The 17,022-nt window shown below is 39.7% G+C and overlaps 1 protein-coding gene across 3 annotated transcripts in view; it reads left to right on the forward strand.

Annotated features, from left to right (window-relative positions):
- The window catches only part of Atad2 (ATPase family AAA domain containing 2), a 60,169-nt gene that overhangs the window by 16,918 nt on the left and 26,229 nt on the right, over nt 1-17,022 (forward strand). For 2 of the 3 annotated variants that reach the window (XM_042673084.1, XM_042673086.1), the window contains exons 9-19: nt 3,754-3,861; nt 5,421-5,532; nt 5,751-5,866; nt 6,457-6,631; nt 7,794-7,882; nt 8,726-8,885; nt 9,875-9,965; nt 10,890-11,204; nt 12,315-12,444; nt 12,746-12,932; nt 14,769-14,954. In XM_042673084.1, coding sequence (XP_042529018.1) covers nt 3,754-3,861; nt 5,421-5,532; nt 5,751-5,866; nt 6,457-6,631; nt 7,794-7,882; nt 8,726-8,885; nt 9,875-9,965; nt 10,890-11,204; nt 12,315-12,444; nt 12,746-12,932; nt 14,769-14,954 — 1,669 coding nt within the window. The remainder of the gene's footprint in view (nt 1-3,753; nt 3,862-5,420; nt 5,533-5,750; nt 5,867-6,456; nt 6,632-7,793; nt 7,883-8,725; nt 8,886-9,874; nt 9,966-10,889; nt 11,205-12,314; nt 12,445-12,745; nt 12,933-14,768; nt 14,955-17,022) is intronic. The other variant, XM_042673085.1, reaches the window with a different exon arrangement.

Consider the following 17,022-nt stretch of genomic DNA (forward strand, 5'->3'; position numbering starts at 1 on the left):
TGCCCTTGATCTTATAAACTACTAGAGGATTCAGGCATTGAAATGGAACTATTATTTAAGCGATTTAAGCTGTACTTGATCACATTTGACTTGCTGATCTTTTTGTTATTGGTCTTTATGGCCTATATAAACTTACTTTGTGTGTGATAACAGCTTTGTTGAGCTTTGGATGCCACACAATTTATTCATTTGAAGTGTATAGTTCATTAGATTTTTCATTCACAGAATTGTGCATCTATCACCATAATCTATCTTTAAGAATATCATGATTGGGGCTGGGAAGGTGGCTCAGTGGTAGAGCGCTTGCCTTGCATGCTCAAGGCCCTGGGTTCGATTCCTCAGCACCACATATGCAAAAAAGAAAAAAATCGGAAATGGCGCTGTGGCTCAAGTGGTAGAGCGCTAGCCTTGAGCTGAAGAGCTGAGGGACAGTGCCCAGGCCAGAGTTCAGGCCCCACGACCGGACCCAAAAAAAAAAAAAAAAGAATATCATGATTGCTGGGCACTGGTGGCTCACTCAGGAGGCTGAGATTTGAGGATCACAGTTCATAACCAGCCCAGGCAGGAAAGTCTGTGAGACTCTTATCTCCAATAAATCACTAGAAAACTGGAAGTGGCGCTGTGGCTCAAATGGTAGAATGCTTGCCTTGAGCTGAGGAGCTGAGGGACAGCGCCCAGGCCCAGAGTTCGAGCTCCACAACCGACAAAAAGAAAAATAAGGATTATCAGAAGTCATTTATTAATCATTCCTTTTTTTTTTTTTAGAAAAACATGAATAAGCCAGGCGCTGGTGGCTCACGCCTGTAATCCTAGCTACTCAGGAGGTTGAGTTCTGATCTGAGGATCATGGTTCCAGCCCAGCCCAGGCAGGAAAGTCCAAGAGACTTATCTCTAATAAATCACTAGGAAACTGGAAGTGGCATGGTGGCTCAAGCTTTATAGCTCTCACCTTGAGCTAAAGAGGGTAGGGACAGCAACCAGGCCCTGAGTTTAAACCCCATGACCAACAAAAAACCCATGAATGAACATGAGAACAGAACAAACAGACCAGACTAACTGGCACTTGCAGAGTAGGAAGTAGCTCTGGACATATGGCTACTAATGGTTTTTCCTCATTACTTAATGTGGGAATTCTCTTGTTCACTCTTGGGCTCCATGTTTATTGTTGTTTGTTGTGGGGCTTGAATTCAAGGCTGGATTCTGTCCCTGAGCCTTTTTGAGCTCAAGGCTAGCACTCTGCCATTTGAGCCACAGCACCACTTCTGGGTTTTGAGTGGTTAATTGGAGGTAAGGGTCTCACAGGGACTTTGCTGCCCAGGCTGGCTTCAAACAGCGATCCTCAGATCTCAGCCCCCTGAGTAGCTAGGATTATAGTCGTGAGCCACCGGCGCCCAGTTAAGGGCTCCATAATTTTGTCACCTCTGACAAGGGAAAAGAAACTGGCAAGGATATACACCTACATAGAAGTTCCCATTCTATAAAACAGTACATGAGTACAAGGTATCTGACAACATTGTCACCCATTGCTCCTAACGAATCCCTTCTCTCACTTCTTTTTAAAAATTAAGAGTAGGTGATTACATAAATTTCACATATTTCACAGTATTGTGTAATAGTGATACTTAAATGTCACAAACACATTTTAACCTTTACAAGGCAAATTATCATTATCATGGTCTATAAAGTTTGTGAATTCTATGAGCTTTGACAATACAAATTATTTCTTCTACATCAGGTGATGATTACATTCTTTCCTTTTGCTTAGCGTAGGAGTTCCCTCTTTCCCTCTCATTCTTCCCTTCCCATTGCTGTCATTCTTCTATGTCCAGTGCACCTGATGGTCCCCTTTGTTGTATGTTGTTCTGTTTCCCACTTACTCTGTTCCTCCTCCTAGCTTCCTTCTGTTGTGTGCATATATCTACCATATATATGGTCAAGAACATGGAGTCATTTAGCAATGATAGGACAAAGTGGGTGGCTGTCCTTTGTTTCTTAAGTCCTGTTTACTTTATCATCTTGGATTTTGGCTTTAGCATCCACATATCAGGGAGACCACGTGCCATTTTTCTCTTTGTTCTTGGCTTAATTTGCTCTAGTTCCATCCATTTCCCTGCAAATGCCATTATTTTGTCCTTTTTAGTGGCTGCATAATATTCCATTGTATATAGGTACCACAACTTTTGGATACACTCATCAGTAACGGGGCATCTGGGTTGTTTCCAAATCTTGGCTATTGGGTCACAACAACTTTAAGGCTATCTGAAGTTAATATTTTGAACCCTTAGAAATAATAGTTAAGGGCCTGGAATGTGGCTTAGTGGTAGAGTGCTTGCCTAGCACGCATGAAGCCCTGGGTGTGATTCCTTAGTACTACATAAACAGAAAAGGTGGTGCCAGAAGGGGCACTGTGGCTCAAGTGGTAGAGTGCTAGCCTTGAGCAAAAAGAAGCTCAGGGACAAAGCCCAGGTCCTGAGTTCAAGCCCAGGACTGGCAAATATGTGTGTGTATACATATATATATATTCTAACGTACATATATATTCTTACATTTACAGTGTTAGTGAACAATTGTGAATTTACGGTTGAGGACATAAAAGGTCATCTTACTCTTTACAGTTTGCTAAAAAAAATTTTTGTTTTTTGGCTGTGCTGTGGATTGAACCCAGAGCCTCATAGATACTAAGCAAGTGCTTTACCACTGAGCTGTACTCCTAGCCCATCAGCCTTTTTTTTGTTGTTGTTGGTTGTAGGGCTTGAACTCTGGGCCTGAGTGCTGTCCCTCAGCTCTTCAGCTCAAGGCTAGGGCTGTACCACTTGAGCCATAGCACCACTTGCGGTTTTCTGGTGGTTAGTTGGAGATCAGAGTCTCACAGACTTTCTGCCCAGGCTGGATTTGAACTGTGATCCTCAGATCTCAGCCTCCTGAGTAGCAAGGGTTACAGGCATGAGTCACTAGCACCTCGCTTCCCATCAGCATTTTTTAACCTTCCTAATACATTAAACCAAAAACAAAACAAACTCACCTTTTAAAATTAACATTTCAACATTGATGATTTGCTCCCTAGTGTGAAATTATATATAGCATAAAGAAAAAAAAATACTGTTTCAAGTTGTAACTCTAAACATCCTAATACTTCTCTTTTTGAGAATAAATGGTTTATATCAAGACTACGCAATCTCTTGGGTGAGGCACCTCTCTTTTTTTTTTTTTTTTTTGGTCTTTTCTTTTTTGGTACTGGGGATCGAACCCAGGACATTGCACTTGCCAGGCAAGCGCATTGCCACTGAGCTACATCCCAGCCCTTGGGTGAGGCACCTCTTAATGAACATTTCTTCCTCTTTTTTGGGGGGGGGTCCAGTTGTGGGGCCTGAATTCTGGGGGCCTGGGCACTGTCCCTTAGCTCAAGGCTAGCGCTCTACCACTTGAGCCACAGCGCCACTTCTGGCTTTTTTCTTATGTGGTGCTGAGGAATCGAACCCAGGGCCTCAGGTATGCAAGGCAAGCACTCTACCACTGAGCCACCTTCCCAGACAGCCCCTTAATGAACATTTTATGGTCAGCTTTACCATCCTGCCTTTCTGTCCTTTCTTCTTAGCTATATCTTTTATTTATTATCTTCAAAGGATTCGTCCAGCAAAGCTTTGTTCAGTTCAGTGAATATACTAAATTTTATGGTGAGCCTTTTTGGGTGGTTTTGTGTTATGCTTTTTTTTCCCATGCCCTCACCATTATTTCAATTTCCCTTTCCTTTAGGCGAAGGCATGCCATACACAGTAGTGACTCCACTTCATCTTCCTCTTCTGAAGATGAGCAACAATTTGAGAGACGAAGAAAAAGAAGCCGTAATAGAGCTATCAATAGGTAACTACCATATTGATGATTTTTTTAAACTACTAGTGGGTTTTTTTTTTTTTTTTAAGGTTTGAGAGATGTTGAACAAATAGAAAGCAACTTTAGGGCTAGGAATGTAGCTTAGTGGTAGAGTGCTTGTGTAGCATGCACAAAGTACTTTAATTCCTCAGTAACACATAAACAGAAACAGCCAGGCACTGTGGCTCAAGTGGTAGAATGCTAACCTTGAGCAAAAGAAGCTCAAGGACAATGCCCAGGTCCTGAGTTGAAGACCCAGGACTGGCAAAATAAAATAAATCAGAAAGCAACTTTCATTTTTTCGCTTACAAAAAGAGTAAGCTAGTCTAGGAAACTAGTTATATATTCTTTATTGAGAAGATAGTTGTAGATAAGAACTCTGGTAGATGAAATATTTTGCTAAGAAGTATTATAAGACGAGAATTTAATAACTTAAAACATGTGAAACACCTTCAGCACACCATCTGACAGATGGTAAATACTGTGTGAGATATGACCATTCTAATGTATATTGGTATTGTCTGAATTACTTTATGATTCTTTGGCATGTTGAGTATTTTCATTTGGTTGTATTTTTTTTTTTTGGGGGGGGGGGTCCGGTCGTGGGGCCTGAACTCTGGGCCTGGGCACTGTCCCTCAGCTCTTCAGCTCAAGGCTAGCACTCTACCACTAGAGCCACAGCGCCACTTCCGGCTTTTTTCTTTTTGCTAATGTGGTGCTGAGGAATCGAACCCAGGGCCTCATGCATGCAAGGCAAGCGCTCTACCACTGAGCCACCTTCCCAGACCTGGTTGAATATTTTTAATAGTAGAGCTTTGGGTTTAAATACTTGTTTCATGCTTATGAAGAAAATAGGGGGGGCTGGGAATGAGACTTAGTGGTAGAGTGCTTGCATAGTATACTTGAAGCCCTGAGTTCTATTCCTCAGTACCACATATACAGAAAAAGCCGGAGGTGGTGCTGTGGCTCAAGTGATAGACTGCTAATCTTGAGCAAAAAAAGCTCAAGGACAATGCTCAAACCCAGAATTCAAGCCCTAGTACTGGCAAAAGAAAACAAGGAAATTGAAATACATAATCTCAAAATTGTTCTAGTCAAGGTTAAATGTTTTTTTAATTAGAAAAATAATTTAACATGGAATTTGGGGAGGAAGGCAAGTTAATAGGGTTTGAACTCAGGACATCACGCTTGCTTGGCTTCTTCATTCAGCCAGCACTAGCACTTGAGCTATCCCTCCAGCCTGGCTATTTTCTGATTTTGAAGATAGAGTATCAGATTTTTCTCCCTAGACTGGCTTCTAGCCATGATCCTCTAGATCTCAGCCTCTTGAGTAGCTAGGATTATATACATGACCCACTGGCACCATCTTAATGCATAAAAAACTAGATCTGTCACCAAGAAGTTTAACCTTCCTTTCCATTTCTGATGTTTCTATGAATTACAAAAGAGCAATTTTAGTATTTGTGAAGTGCTATTCCAGATAGGGTAACTGTTTGTAATTTTTTTTTTTAACTAGATGCCTCCCACTAAATTGTAAACATATTTTTAAATAGATGCCTCCCACTAAATTTTCGGAAAGATGAAGTAAGAGGAATTTATAAAGATCGAATGAAAATTGGAGCAAGCCTTGCTGATGTCGATCCAATGCAACTGGATTCTTCAGTGAGTAGGACTTTTTGTTTCATTTTAGCTTTAAAGTTAAAAGGAGCCAAATGTTTTTTCTTATCAGAAACTTTCTGCATAAATTTAAAAAAAAATCTTGGGGCCACAACTAAGAAACTGTCAATTCACTATGTATGAGTTGGTATATTTAAAAACAGGATAGTACTTGAATTTTGACTCTAAAATCTAAAATTGTCAATGTTTTCTTCTATTACCAGGTACGATTTGATAGTGTTGGTGGCCTCTCTAACCATATTGCAGCTCTAAAAGAGATGGTAGTGTTTCCATTACTCTATCCAGAAGTCTTTGAAAAATTCAAAATTCAACCCCCAAGGTAATCCAATTATCTCTTTAGTTTTAGCCATAATCTGTGCTCTGCTATTGTGCTGTGGATGTTCTTACACCTTCACTCATTAGTTTTGGATATATGTGAAAGTATGCCAGTACTGGAGCTTGAACTCAGTACCTTAGATGGTCTTTGCTGGTCTTGGGGCTAGAACTCAGGGCCTAGGTGCTGTCCTTTGGTGTTCAAGGCTAGTGCTCTACCACTTAAGCCATCACCACTTTGGGCGATTTCTGAGAAGCTTATTGGCAATGAGAGTCTCACAGACTTTCATGCCCTGGCTGGCTTTGAACTGCGACCCTTAGATCTCAGCATCCTGAGTAGCTAGGATTACAGGCATGAGCCACTGGCTCCTGACTTAGCTTTTTATTCAAGTCTGCACTCTATACCACTTGAGTCACACCTCTATTCCAGCTTTTGCTGGTTATTGGGAGGTGAAAATCTCACAAACTTTTCTTCCTAATCTGGCTTTGAACCATAATCTTGTGGTCTCAGCCTCCTGAGTAGCTAGGATTACAGGTGTGAGTGACTCCTCACTTGGTTGTATATTTTTAACTGAAATGTGTAACAATATTTTACAGAGGTTGCCTGTTTTATGGTCCACCCGGAACTGGAAAAACTCTGGTTGCTAGAGCACTTGCCAATGAGTGCAGTCAAGGGGATAAAAGAGTCGCATTTTTCATGAGGAAAGGAGCTGACTGTCTAAGTAAATGGGTAGGGGAGTCTGAAAGACAACTACGATTGCTATTTGATCAGGTATGATGTTCTGTAATCTGTGTACGTGTAAATGTAAGGATTAGATAACATTTTCATTTTGTCACTTTTTGTAGAAATAAATTGAAAAATTGCGCCATACACATAGTCTTTCCAAATTATTCTCTTATTTGTCAAGATAATACTGGCAAACATTGAACAGCTTGATAGTAAGATGGAAAAAGAATAATGAATCTGTGTTTTTTAGTCTTAGGTCTCTTATCTAGTTGAGAGTAAGTAGTCTCTTAGTGAAGCAGTAGTAGTGAATTATGTCTCAACCTGGAGATGTAATTCTGATTTACTGAATGTAGTTCTGCCTTACACAGGCTTTCAGTTTCACATCCAGATTGTATTGACAGCATATTATGAAATAATACATTCTGCTCTGTTGTAACACTCTGCTGAAAATGTCTTTAAAGCTGTTTTAAGATCTCTCTGAGGTTCCTATTATTTTGTCTTTACCAGGGTAGATGGGGAGGGAAACCCAAAAGTATAGCATCTGGATAAGAAATGGTTTTCCCTTCTGATATAAAGAAACTATGTCACTGTTGTCTAGTCTCCGTCTCTCTTTACTAGATATTTTTATATGTGTCCTAGTAATTAGCAATATAAAATCTAAAGTATATAACCAGTGGGGTATGGGCTTTGGGAGTGTCTAGTTAAAAATGCAAAGAAAGCTGGGTGCTCGTGGCTCGTGCCTGTAAATCCTAGCTACTCAAGAAACTGAGATCTGGGGATTGCAGTTCAAAGCCAACCTGGGCAGGAAAGGTCTGTGAGACTTTTTATCTCCAGAAGTGCACTGTGGCTCAAGTGGTAGAGTACTCGCCTTGAACTGAAGAGCTCAGGGACAGCACCCAGGCCCTGAGTTCAAGCCCCATGATCAACCCCCCCCCCCCCCCCCCCAAAAAAAAAAAATTCAAAGAAAAAACACTGTTATTCATTATAAGTCCTGAAAACACATTTCTTGGAATTTAGGTTTAAATTTGTAAGTTGTAAAAATTTTATGAGTGAGCTCCTGGTAAGTAAGTTTAAATGAAAGTAGATTGCAGTGGTATATATACAGATATATAAATTATGTTTGACTGAACTGGATTAAACTGGTTTGTGTTAATGTGACATCCTTGAATCTTTATGATAACATGTGACCATTGGACCTGCTTTCTAGGCCTATCAAATGCGCCCATCAATTATTTTCTTCGATGAAATAGATGGCCTGGCTCCAGTGCGGTCAAGCAGGCAAGATCAGATTCACAGGTAATACTTCATTGCCATTTTAAATATTTGTGTTATTAATAATAATTTTCCCTTTTAATAATAAAACCCTAAAATAATCATAGCAAAAGTGGACCTGTTCTGAGAATTGGGATGTTTTAAGACAGTTTTTAAATGCTGGTTACAAAAGACTTCTTCATGGAACAAATGAATACCCACAAACTAGTTGAGGTCTGACATAGAAAATGAGTGAGCCAGGACAGTGGTGAGAATACAGCTGTGGTGAGGAATGTGGCTATGTCCTGTAGCCAGAGCACAGCCAGTTATTTCTAGCTCCAGCCTTTTCTTGATGTGCAGAAAATAAAACTTGAGAAATAGTATAAAATTGAGAAAGAAAGTCTATCTGTTTTGTTACCAGAATTTAGGACTTTTCATTCTCATTCATCTTTTTACTCAAAAACAGTTCTCTGTCTACCACTTGAATCATACCTGGTTCTGGCTTTTTTGCTGGTTAATTGGCGAATCTTGAGAACTTTTCTACCCAGGCTGGTTTTGAACCACAATCCTCAGATCTCAGCCACCTGGGTAAGCTAGGAATATAAATATAAGCCACCAGTCCCCAGCCTGTGCTCAATTTTTTTTTTTTTGGCTTTAGTCAATTCTTAGATAGGACCTTGCACTTTAGCTTGGGATTTGCCTGGAACCTCAATTCTCCTACCTATGCTTCCTAGTTGGTTGAAATGGGTTCTTGCTTTTTGCCCTGGTGTACTCAAACTACAATACAAATCTCTGGTACATATTACTGAATGATATGTTGATAAATTTATCATACTACTGAATGATATAGTCCATGCTCACAGTACTAATCTCTTTTTTTACTTTTAGTTCCATTGTTTCTACCCTTTTAGCTCTCATGGATGGTTTGGATAGCAGAGGAGAAGTTGTGGTCATTGGTGCTACCAACAGACTGGATTCCATAGACCCTGCTTTACGGAGGCCTGGACGCTTTGACAGAGAATTTCTTTTTAACCTCCCTGATAAAGATGTAAGAATTAGCAACATTCACATTTTGATTATGCTGCTTTGTATCTTTAATAAGTCAGTAACAATGAAATTTTGAAAATCCTTGACTCAAATGGGGTTAATTGTTTATTTTCTTCAAGTATAATGCCCTCCAAATTACTCAAAATTAATTTTAAAAGATTAATTGTATTTATTTTGTTTTTATGTGGTACCAAGGAATTGAACCCAGGACCTCATGCATGCTAGACAAGCATTCTACCACCAAGTCACATTCCCAGCTCCTCTTAAAATTAAGTTAAGGACAGCTTTGCTATGTTGTTGGTTTTGCTTCCATGACTTTAATGAACTACTGCCATTTTGTCAGCCTTGGCATTTTCCTGAAAATTGTCATATAATTATAATTCTAACAAGTTACATTAAAGCAGTGTAAAGTTTTGAGAACCTTGGAAGAAAATTTGGGTTGAGCTGTCAATACTCCTTCATAATTGTTACTGTGATCTAGAATGAACAATATTTCAGTAGTAATTTTTTGTTTTTATTTATGATTAATATAATTTGGGTGCTGTAAGCACAAACCTGTTTAAAAGGGAAACTGATTTTTTTTAATTCTTTTTTTTTTGTCGGTCGTGGGGCTTGAACTCTGGGCCTGGGCGCTGTCCCTCAGCTCTTCAGCTCAAGGCGAGCACTCTACCACTTGAGCTACAGCGCCACTTCCGGTTTTCTGGTGGTTTATTGGAGATAGGAGTCTCATGGTCTCTCCTGCCCGGGCTGGCTTTGAACCATGATCCTCAGATCTCAGCCTCCTGAGTAGCTAGGATTACAGGCGTGAGCCACCAGCTCCCGGCTTTAAATTCTTAAATATGTCTTTTCTCAATGTCATCATGTCACTCTTCTGTTTATGTTAGTATTAAAATGTTTAGATAATTTAAATTAGTTAAGTTGAAATTATTGTAATTTGAGTAATACCTTACTATTAGGTCCAAAAACTTAAAAAATTGTCTTTATTCATAGGCTCGGAAAGAGATTCTAAAGATTCACACAAGGGATTGGAATCCCAGACCACTGGACATGTTTCTAGAAGAATTAGCAGAAAACTGTGTTGGTAAACAATTGTTTTATGTAGTTAAATGTTGTATTCCTTTCAAGGATTGAACAAGTTATAGTCTTGCAAAGTTATGTTTAAGAAAATACAATATTAGCTAGACATTGTGACATGTAATCCCATCACATGGCAGACAAGGCAGGAGGATCACAAGTTCAGGGCCAGCCTGTATGACATAGTGAGACTTTGTTTCAAAGAAACAGATAATCAGGTGTCAGTGACTCATGCCTGTAATCTTAGCTACTTAATTGGTTGAGATCTGAGGGTGGCAATTTGAAGCCAGTCTGGATAGACAAATTAACCAGCAAAAAGTTGTACCTAGAGGGATGGCTCAGAGTGTGCGGCTTTGAATTTATGTTCCAGTACTGTCACACACAAAAACCTGATATAAGATCATGTTTATTTCGTACCTCTTTATTTGTGGCATTTCTTTATCACCAAAGTGTGGATGTTTAATACATATTTTGTTTGACATTGGCCATTGGGGAAATTAAAGAGCAATATTGACAGTAATAGTAACCACCCTTTACTGACCAATTATATTTCTAAGTTACCTGAAATTTCCTATATGATTTCATGCAGTTTTCACAGTAGTTCTGTGAATTAGCATGATTTTCAGGTGAAAGAACACATACAGCTTCCTCAAAGATCACATAGTAAATGACAAACTAGAAGATGGACTTAGTCTAATATGAAAAAAAACTAGCTTTTAATTATGCCTTTCTTCATGCTTGCGTATTTCACTCAAGTTGATTAATTTGATGCTGGCTTCTTGAGTAAAGAGATATTTCCGTCTTCTTGCTCCTAAATATTTTGTTACTAAATAGCTAAGGTGAATTTTAATTTTCTTTTAACCATCATTGTGTTGAGTTTTTTAGTTTATTGACTTTTTTTTTGTTTTTGTTTCCTGGATGCTTTGGACAGGATACTGTGGTGCAGATATTAAGTCAATATGTGCTGAAGCTGCTTTATGTGCTCTTCGTCGACGCTACCCACAGATCTATACCACTAGTGAGAAGCTACAGTTGGACCTCTCTTCAATTAATATCTCAGCTAAGGATTTTGAGGTAGCCATGCAAAAGATGATACCAGCCTCCCAGAGAGCTGTGACATCACCCGGGCAGGCTTTGTCTGCCATCGTGAAACCTCTCCTGCACAGTACTGTTCACAAGATCTTAGAGGCCCTACAGAGAGTATTTCCACATGCAAAAATTGGAGCAAATAAAACATTAGACTCAGGTATAAACTGGGGTTCACCACTAGAAGTTAATTTGTATAAACAGTAAATCTAATTTTTTGTTTGTTTTTGTCGGTTATGGGGCTTGTACTCTAGGCCTGGGCGCTCAGCTCTTCAGCTCAAGGTGAGCACTCTATGACTTGAGCCACAGAGCCACTTTGGTTTTCTGGTTGTTTATTGGAGATAAGAATCTGGGACTTTCCTGCCCCAGCTGGCTTTGAACCAAGATCCTCAGATTTCTCAGCCTCCTGAGTAGCTAGGATTACAGGTTTGAGCCACCAGTGCCCGGCCTAATTTTTTTATACTTTCTCTTTTCAGAGAAACATTTAATTAACCCTTGTTAATTAAACATAATATTTGTTTATGACTGAACAAAACAAGGTTATATTTATGTGAGGCCTTTGATGGAAATTTATTTTACACTTGGTATTTCAGGTTTGGGATGCACTTTTATTGTATTTACTTGATAAGTGGAACTACAATTTTTTTTTCCCCCCCCTTGGTCAGTCTTGAGGTTTGAACTCTGGGCCTGGGTGCTGTCCCTCAGCTCTTTAGCTCAAGGCTAGCACTCTACCACTTGACCATAGTGCCACTTCCAGTTTTCTGGTGGTTTATTGGAGATAGGAGTCTCACAGACTTTCCTACCTGGGCTGGCTTTGAATTGTGCTTCTCAGATCTCAGCCTCCTGAGTAGCTAGGATTACAGGCATGAGCCAACGGCACCCAGCTACACAAGTATTTTTATTCTTAAAGATGTTTCAGCCGGGCGCTGGTGGCTCACGCCTGTAATCCTAGCTACTCAGGAGGCTGAGATCTGAGGATCACGGTTCAAAGCCAGCCCGGGCAGGAAAGACTGTGAGACTCCTATCTCCAATAAACCACCAGAAAACCGGAAGTGGCGCTGTAGCTCAAGTGGTAGAGTGCTCGCCTTGAGCTGAAGAGCTGAAGGACAGCGCCCAGGCCCAGAGTTCAAGCCCCACGACCAACCAAAAAAAAAAAAAAAAGATGTTTCAGTGAAATACTTGTTGATACGTATAATGAAAAGTTACAAACATGGTTTTCCGTTCTATAGGTGTTTCTTGTCCGTTACAAACATGGTTTTCCGTTCTATAGGTGTTTCTTGTCCATTGCTAGAAAGTGATTTGGCATACAGCGATGATGATGTTCCGTCAGTATATGAAAATGGACTTTCTCAAAAATCCTATAAGGCCAAAGACAATTTTAATTTTCTTCATTTGAATAGGTAAGTTTTTTGTGGAAATGAGTATTTTAGTGGATGAATTCACTAAAATAAGTGAGATTTGGTTGACGAGGTTAAGTTACTTAACCAGTTTGTTTTTTATTTAAAAGATCAGAAATGTGTTGTTTCAGTTGTCCCTATATAAAAGTAATTCTAAAAATCCATGGAGACAATTGTTACCAGAAACTACTGAAAGGTGTTATCATGACTGGCTTATTATATAGTTAAGACTTAGGAAGATTTATAATTGGTTAGTGAAAATATTTAAACTGATATTCTAAGACATAGCCTATTATTCTTTCAGAAATGCCTGCTACCAACCTATGTCTTTTCGTCCAAGAATGCTGATAGTGGGGGAACCAGGATTTGGGCAGGGTTCACACTTGGCACCAGCTGTCATCCATGCTTTGGAAAAATTTACTGTATATACATTAGACATTCCTGTTCTTTTTGGAGTCAGTGCCATATCTCCTGAAGAAACATGTGCCCAAGTAAGTTTGTAGTTGGTTACGTAAGCCATAAGATAAAGTCTTCCCAGAGACAAAAGTCTTGAATTACATTACTCTTTGCATTATCTTATTAAAGGATTTCTGAATTGGTTGACAAGGTTAAAAGTTAATTATGCATAATAACTATGCATAATTCTGCCTCAAAAAAGAACTATTCATAAGTGCTAAGTCATTAGAGTATAGGTTTAAGCCCTATGCTTAATATCTATGACCTTAAGGAAGTTACTAAATTGCTGTGTCTCATTTTCCTCATTTGCAAATGAAGATAATTAAATGAGTAAAGTACTTTAAGCAAGGACTGTTCTTTATTGAGTACTAAGATGTTTTGTAGTTCTACTGTTGCTGAATTTATACTTAAATATTTTTTGTTGTTGTTGTCGGTCATGAGTTTGAACTCAAGACAAGACCTAGGCGCTGTCCCTGAGCTCCTTTGCTCAAGGCCTAGTGCTCTACCACTTAGAGCCATAGTGCTACTTCCAGTTTTTGAGAGGTTAATTGGAGATAGTCTTCCCAGACTTTTCTGCCCAGGCTGTCTTTGAACCGCGATCCCAGATCTCAGCCTCCTGAGTAGCTAGGATTATAGGAACGAGACACCAGTGTCTGACTCTTAATTTCTTTTTCTTGTCAGTTTTGTGGCTTGAACTCTGGGCCTGGGCACTGTCCTGCACTCTTCAGCTCAAGGCGAGCACTCTACTGCTTTGAACCACAGTGCCACTTCTGGTTTTCTACTGGTTTATTGGAGATAAAGTCTCATGTAGTCGGGCGCTGGTGGCTCACATCTGTAATCCTAGCTACTCAGGAGGCTGAGATCTGAGGATCAGGGTTCAAAGCCAGCCCGGGCAGGAAAGACCGTGAGACTCCTATCTCCAATAAACCACCAGAAAACCAGAAGTGGCGCTGTAGCTCGAGTGGTAGAGCGCTTGCCTTGAGCTGAAGAGCTGAGGGACAGCGCCCAGGCCCAGAGTTCAAGCCCCACGACCGACAAAAAAAAAAAAAGTCTCATGTATTTTCCTCCCTGGGCTGGCTTTGAACTGTGATCCTCAGATCTCAGCCTCTTGAGTAGCTAGGATTATAGGCATGAGCTATTGGCGCCCAGCTTAATTTCATTTTATATAAACTTTTTTTTTCGGTCAGTCATGGGGCTTTAACTCTGGGCCTGGACGCTGTCCCTCAGCTCTTCAGCTCAAGGAGAGTACTCTTCTACTTGAGCCACAGCATCACTTCCGGTTTTCTGGTAGTTTATTGGAGATAAGAGTTTCACGGACTTTTCTGCCCTGGCTGGCTTTGAACAGCGATCCTCGGATCTCAGCCTCTTGAATAGCAGGTGTGAGCCACTAGCACCCGGCTTTTTAATAAACTTTATAAAAAAAAAAAGTATTTGTTTAACTACAGTGGAATATTCTCTTATATTTCTTAAGCTATTTTCTAGCTGCTTGAAGCAATTGTTTTTCCAAAAATGAATTTAAATACTTAAAACAAGTTTATAGAGCTGGGAAGGTGACTTAGCAGTAAAGTGTTTGCCTACCATGCATGAAGCCCTGGGTTCAATTCCTCAGTACCACATAAACAGAAAAAGCCAGAAATGGTGCTATGACTCAAGTGTTAGAATACTAGCCCTGAGCAAAGGGAGCTCAGGGACAGTGCCTAGGCCCTGAGTTCAAGCCCCAGGACTGGCAAAAACAAAAAACAAGCTTACAGGATTTAGGGGAAGAATTGTTTAAAAACTTAAAGGGTTTCATATGATAATTGTGAAAGTTAAAACTTTTTTCAGACTACTAATACCAATGTACTGATGTGTTTTTCTTGTACTTTTTATAGATGATTCGTGAAGCGAAGAGAACAGCACCAAGTATAGTGTACATTCCACACATCCATTTGTGGTGGGATATAGTTGGACTAACTCTCAAAGCCACATTTACTGCATTATTACAGAATATTCCTTCATTTGCCCCAGTTTTACTACTTGCAACTTCTGACAAACCCCATTCTGCTCTGCCAGAAGAGGTAATTTGTGGGGGAGGAAGAATTATTGTCCTTTGAAAAGAGTTATTAAGGCCATGCGTGGTAGTGTACAACTGTAATCCCAGCACTTGGGAGTCAAGGGCTAGAAAATTATAAATCTGAAGTCATCTCTCTAGCTGCATAGTGAATTCTAATCCTGCTTAAGATACATGATGAAACCTGTCTCAAAAAGTCAAGAATAGGAAAAAATTATTTGTATCAAAGTAATTTACTTTAAAATTTACAAGCAAGAAGTGAGCAAAATGATAAAATGCTCCCTCCCCCCCTCGCTCCCATCCCTCCTCCCCCACCCCGCCCATGCCAGCACTGGGGCTCACACTCAGGGTTTCATTCTCGCTCGGCCTGTTTTACTTACAGTTGGTACTCTACCACTTGAGACACTGTCCAGTTCTAGCTTTTTGCTGGTTTATTGGAGATAGTTTCTTAGGGGGGAAAAAAAAGTTTCTCAAATTTATCTGCTCAAGCTGGCTTTGAACCATAATCCTCAGACTTCAGTTTCCTGAGTAGCTGGAATTACAGATGTGAGCTGCCAGCAAGACTGGCAGAAAAACATTTTCTTAACAGTATACTATTGTTAATTATTTGGCCTATGTGCTTATAAAGTGAGATGTAGATGTATAGTAAGAAAAATTTATGAATTGTTTCATGAAAAGGTATTATTTAATGTATACTGTTCTGCTTTGTTTGCTTATCAGTCTGTCTTCTGGCTGTGTATATAACTTGGTGATGGACCACATGCTTTTAAGTACTGAATGCTTCTTTCATTGTCTTGAGGTATTATAATTTATCAAGCCACAACCTTATTGATAGGTTTCGGCTGTTTTCCATATTTTTTTCTGAGCTACTATAGTGAGCATTCTTGTTATTTTTTTGTTTTTTAATATTATTTTATAGTAAAGTTGCTGTATAGAGAGGTTACAGTTACATGAGTAAGTTAATGAGTACATTTCTCGTCAAACAGTGTTACCCCCTCCTTTGTTTTTCTCCTATCTCTTCCCCTCCACCATCTCCCCAATTCTGCCCCCCCAGAAGTTGTAAAGTTCATTTCCAACATAGTGTCTCGTGAGTATCATTGTTGCAATAGGTCATCCAGTCCTGGGGCTTGAACTCAGGGCCTGAGCACTATCCTAAGCTTCATTTGCTCAAGGCTAGCACTCTACCACTTGAGCCATAGTGCCACTTCCAGCGTTTTGTTTGAGGAGTCAATCCCAGGGTTTCATGCATGCTAGCCAAGCACTCTACACTAAGCCACATTCTCAGCTAAAATCATTGTTTTTTAATAAACTTTATTTCATGGTTTTTAGCTTTAAGCTGATGGAAGAATATACACTTTCCTTTTCCTTTTTTCCTTTTTTTTTGGTGGGGGAGGATAACTGGTTCTGCTTGAACTCAGGACCTGGACACTCTGTCCCTGAGCTTTTATACTCAAGGCTAGCACTGTACCACTTCAGCCACAGCTCCATTTCTTGCTTTTGGGTGGCTAGTTGGAGGTAAGTCTCAAACTTTTCTACCCTGGCTGACTTCAAGCCATAATCCTCAAATCTCAGCCTCCTGAGTAGGATTACAGGGATAAGTCATTGGTGTCCAGTTTGCATTTACAATTTTAATACACTCAAGTACTTATACACTATAAAAGCTACTGACAGTAAGAAAACATTCATGCTTTTTCTGGCTAGGATACACTTCTTGCTTGATCTTGGTCTTTCTTGATCTCCCTTTCTTAGTTAAAATAACAGATTTTGTACCCATTGCTTTGTTTTCCATTCCCTGACATTTTTGTTCACTATCTACCATTTGTTATTAATCTGTCTTAGTAGATTGCACAGTTTATGAAGTCATGAACTTGTATATGTACAGAAGAGTATATAGTAGCCAATTCATAGACTTCTATGTGGTTTTTTTTTATGATAGTTTCCTCTTGTTTTCATTTTAATTAATTTTTAAAAAGATACGGTTTTGCTATGTCATTCAAGCCAGCCCAACCCCAATCTCCTGAGCTTAAGCCCATCTACCTCAGCCTCCCAAATAGCTAGATCTACAGGCACATGAT

The sequence above is a fragment of the Dipodomys spectabilis genome, unplaced genomic scaffold (assembly GCF_019054845.1).
Source record: "Dipodomys spectabilis isolate Male_0828 unplaced genomic scaffold, ASM1905484v1 ptg000783l, whole genome shotgun sequence".
NCBI classification, from domain to species: domain Eukaryota; kingdom Metazoa; phylum Chordata; class Mammalia; order Rodentia; family Heteromyidae; genus Dipodomys; species Dipodomys spectabilis.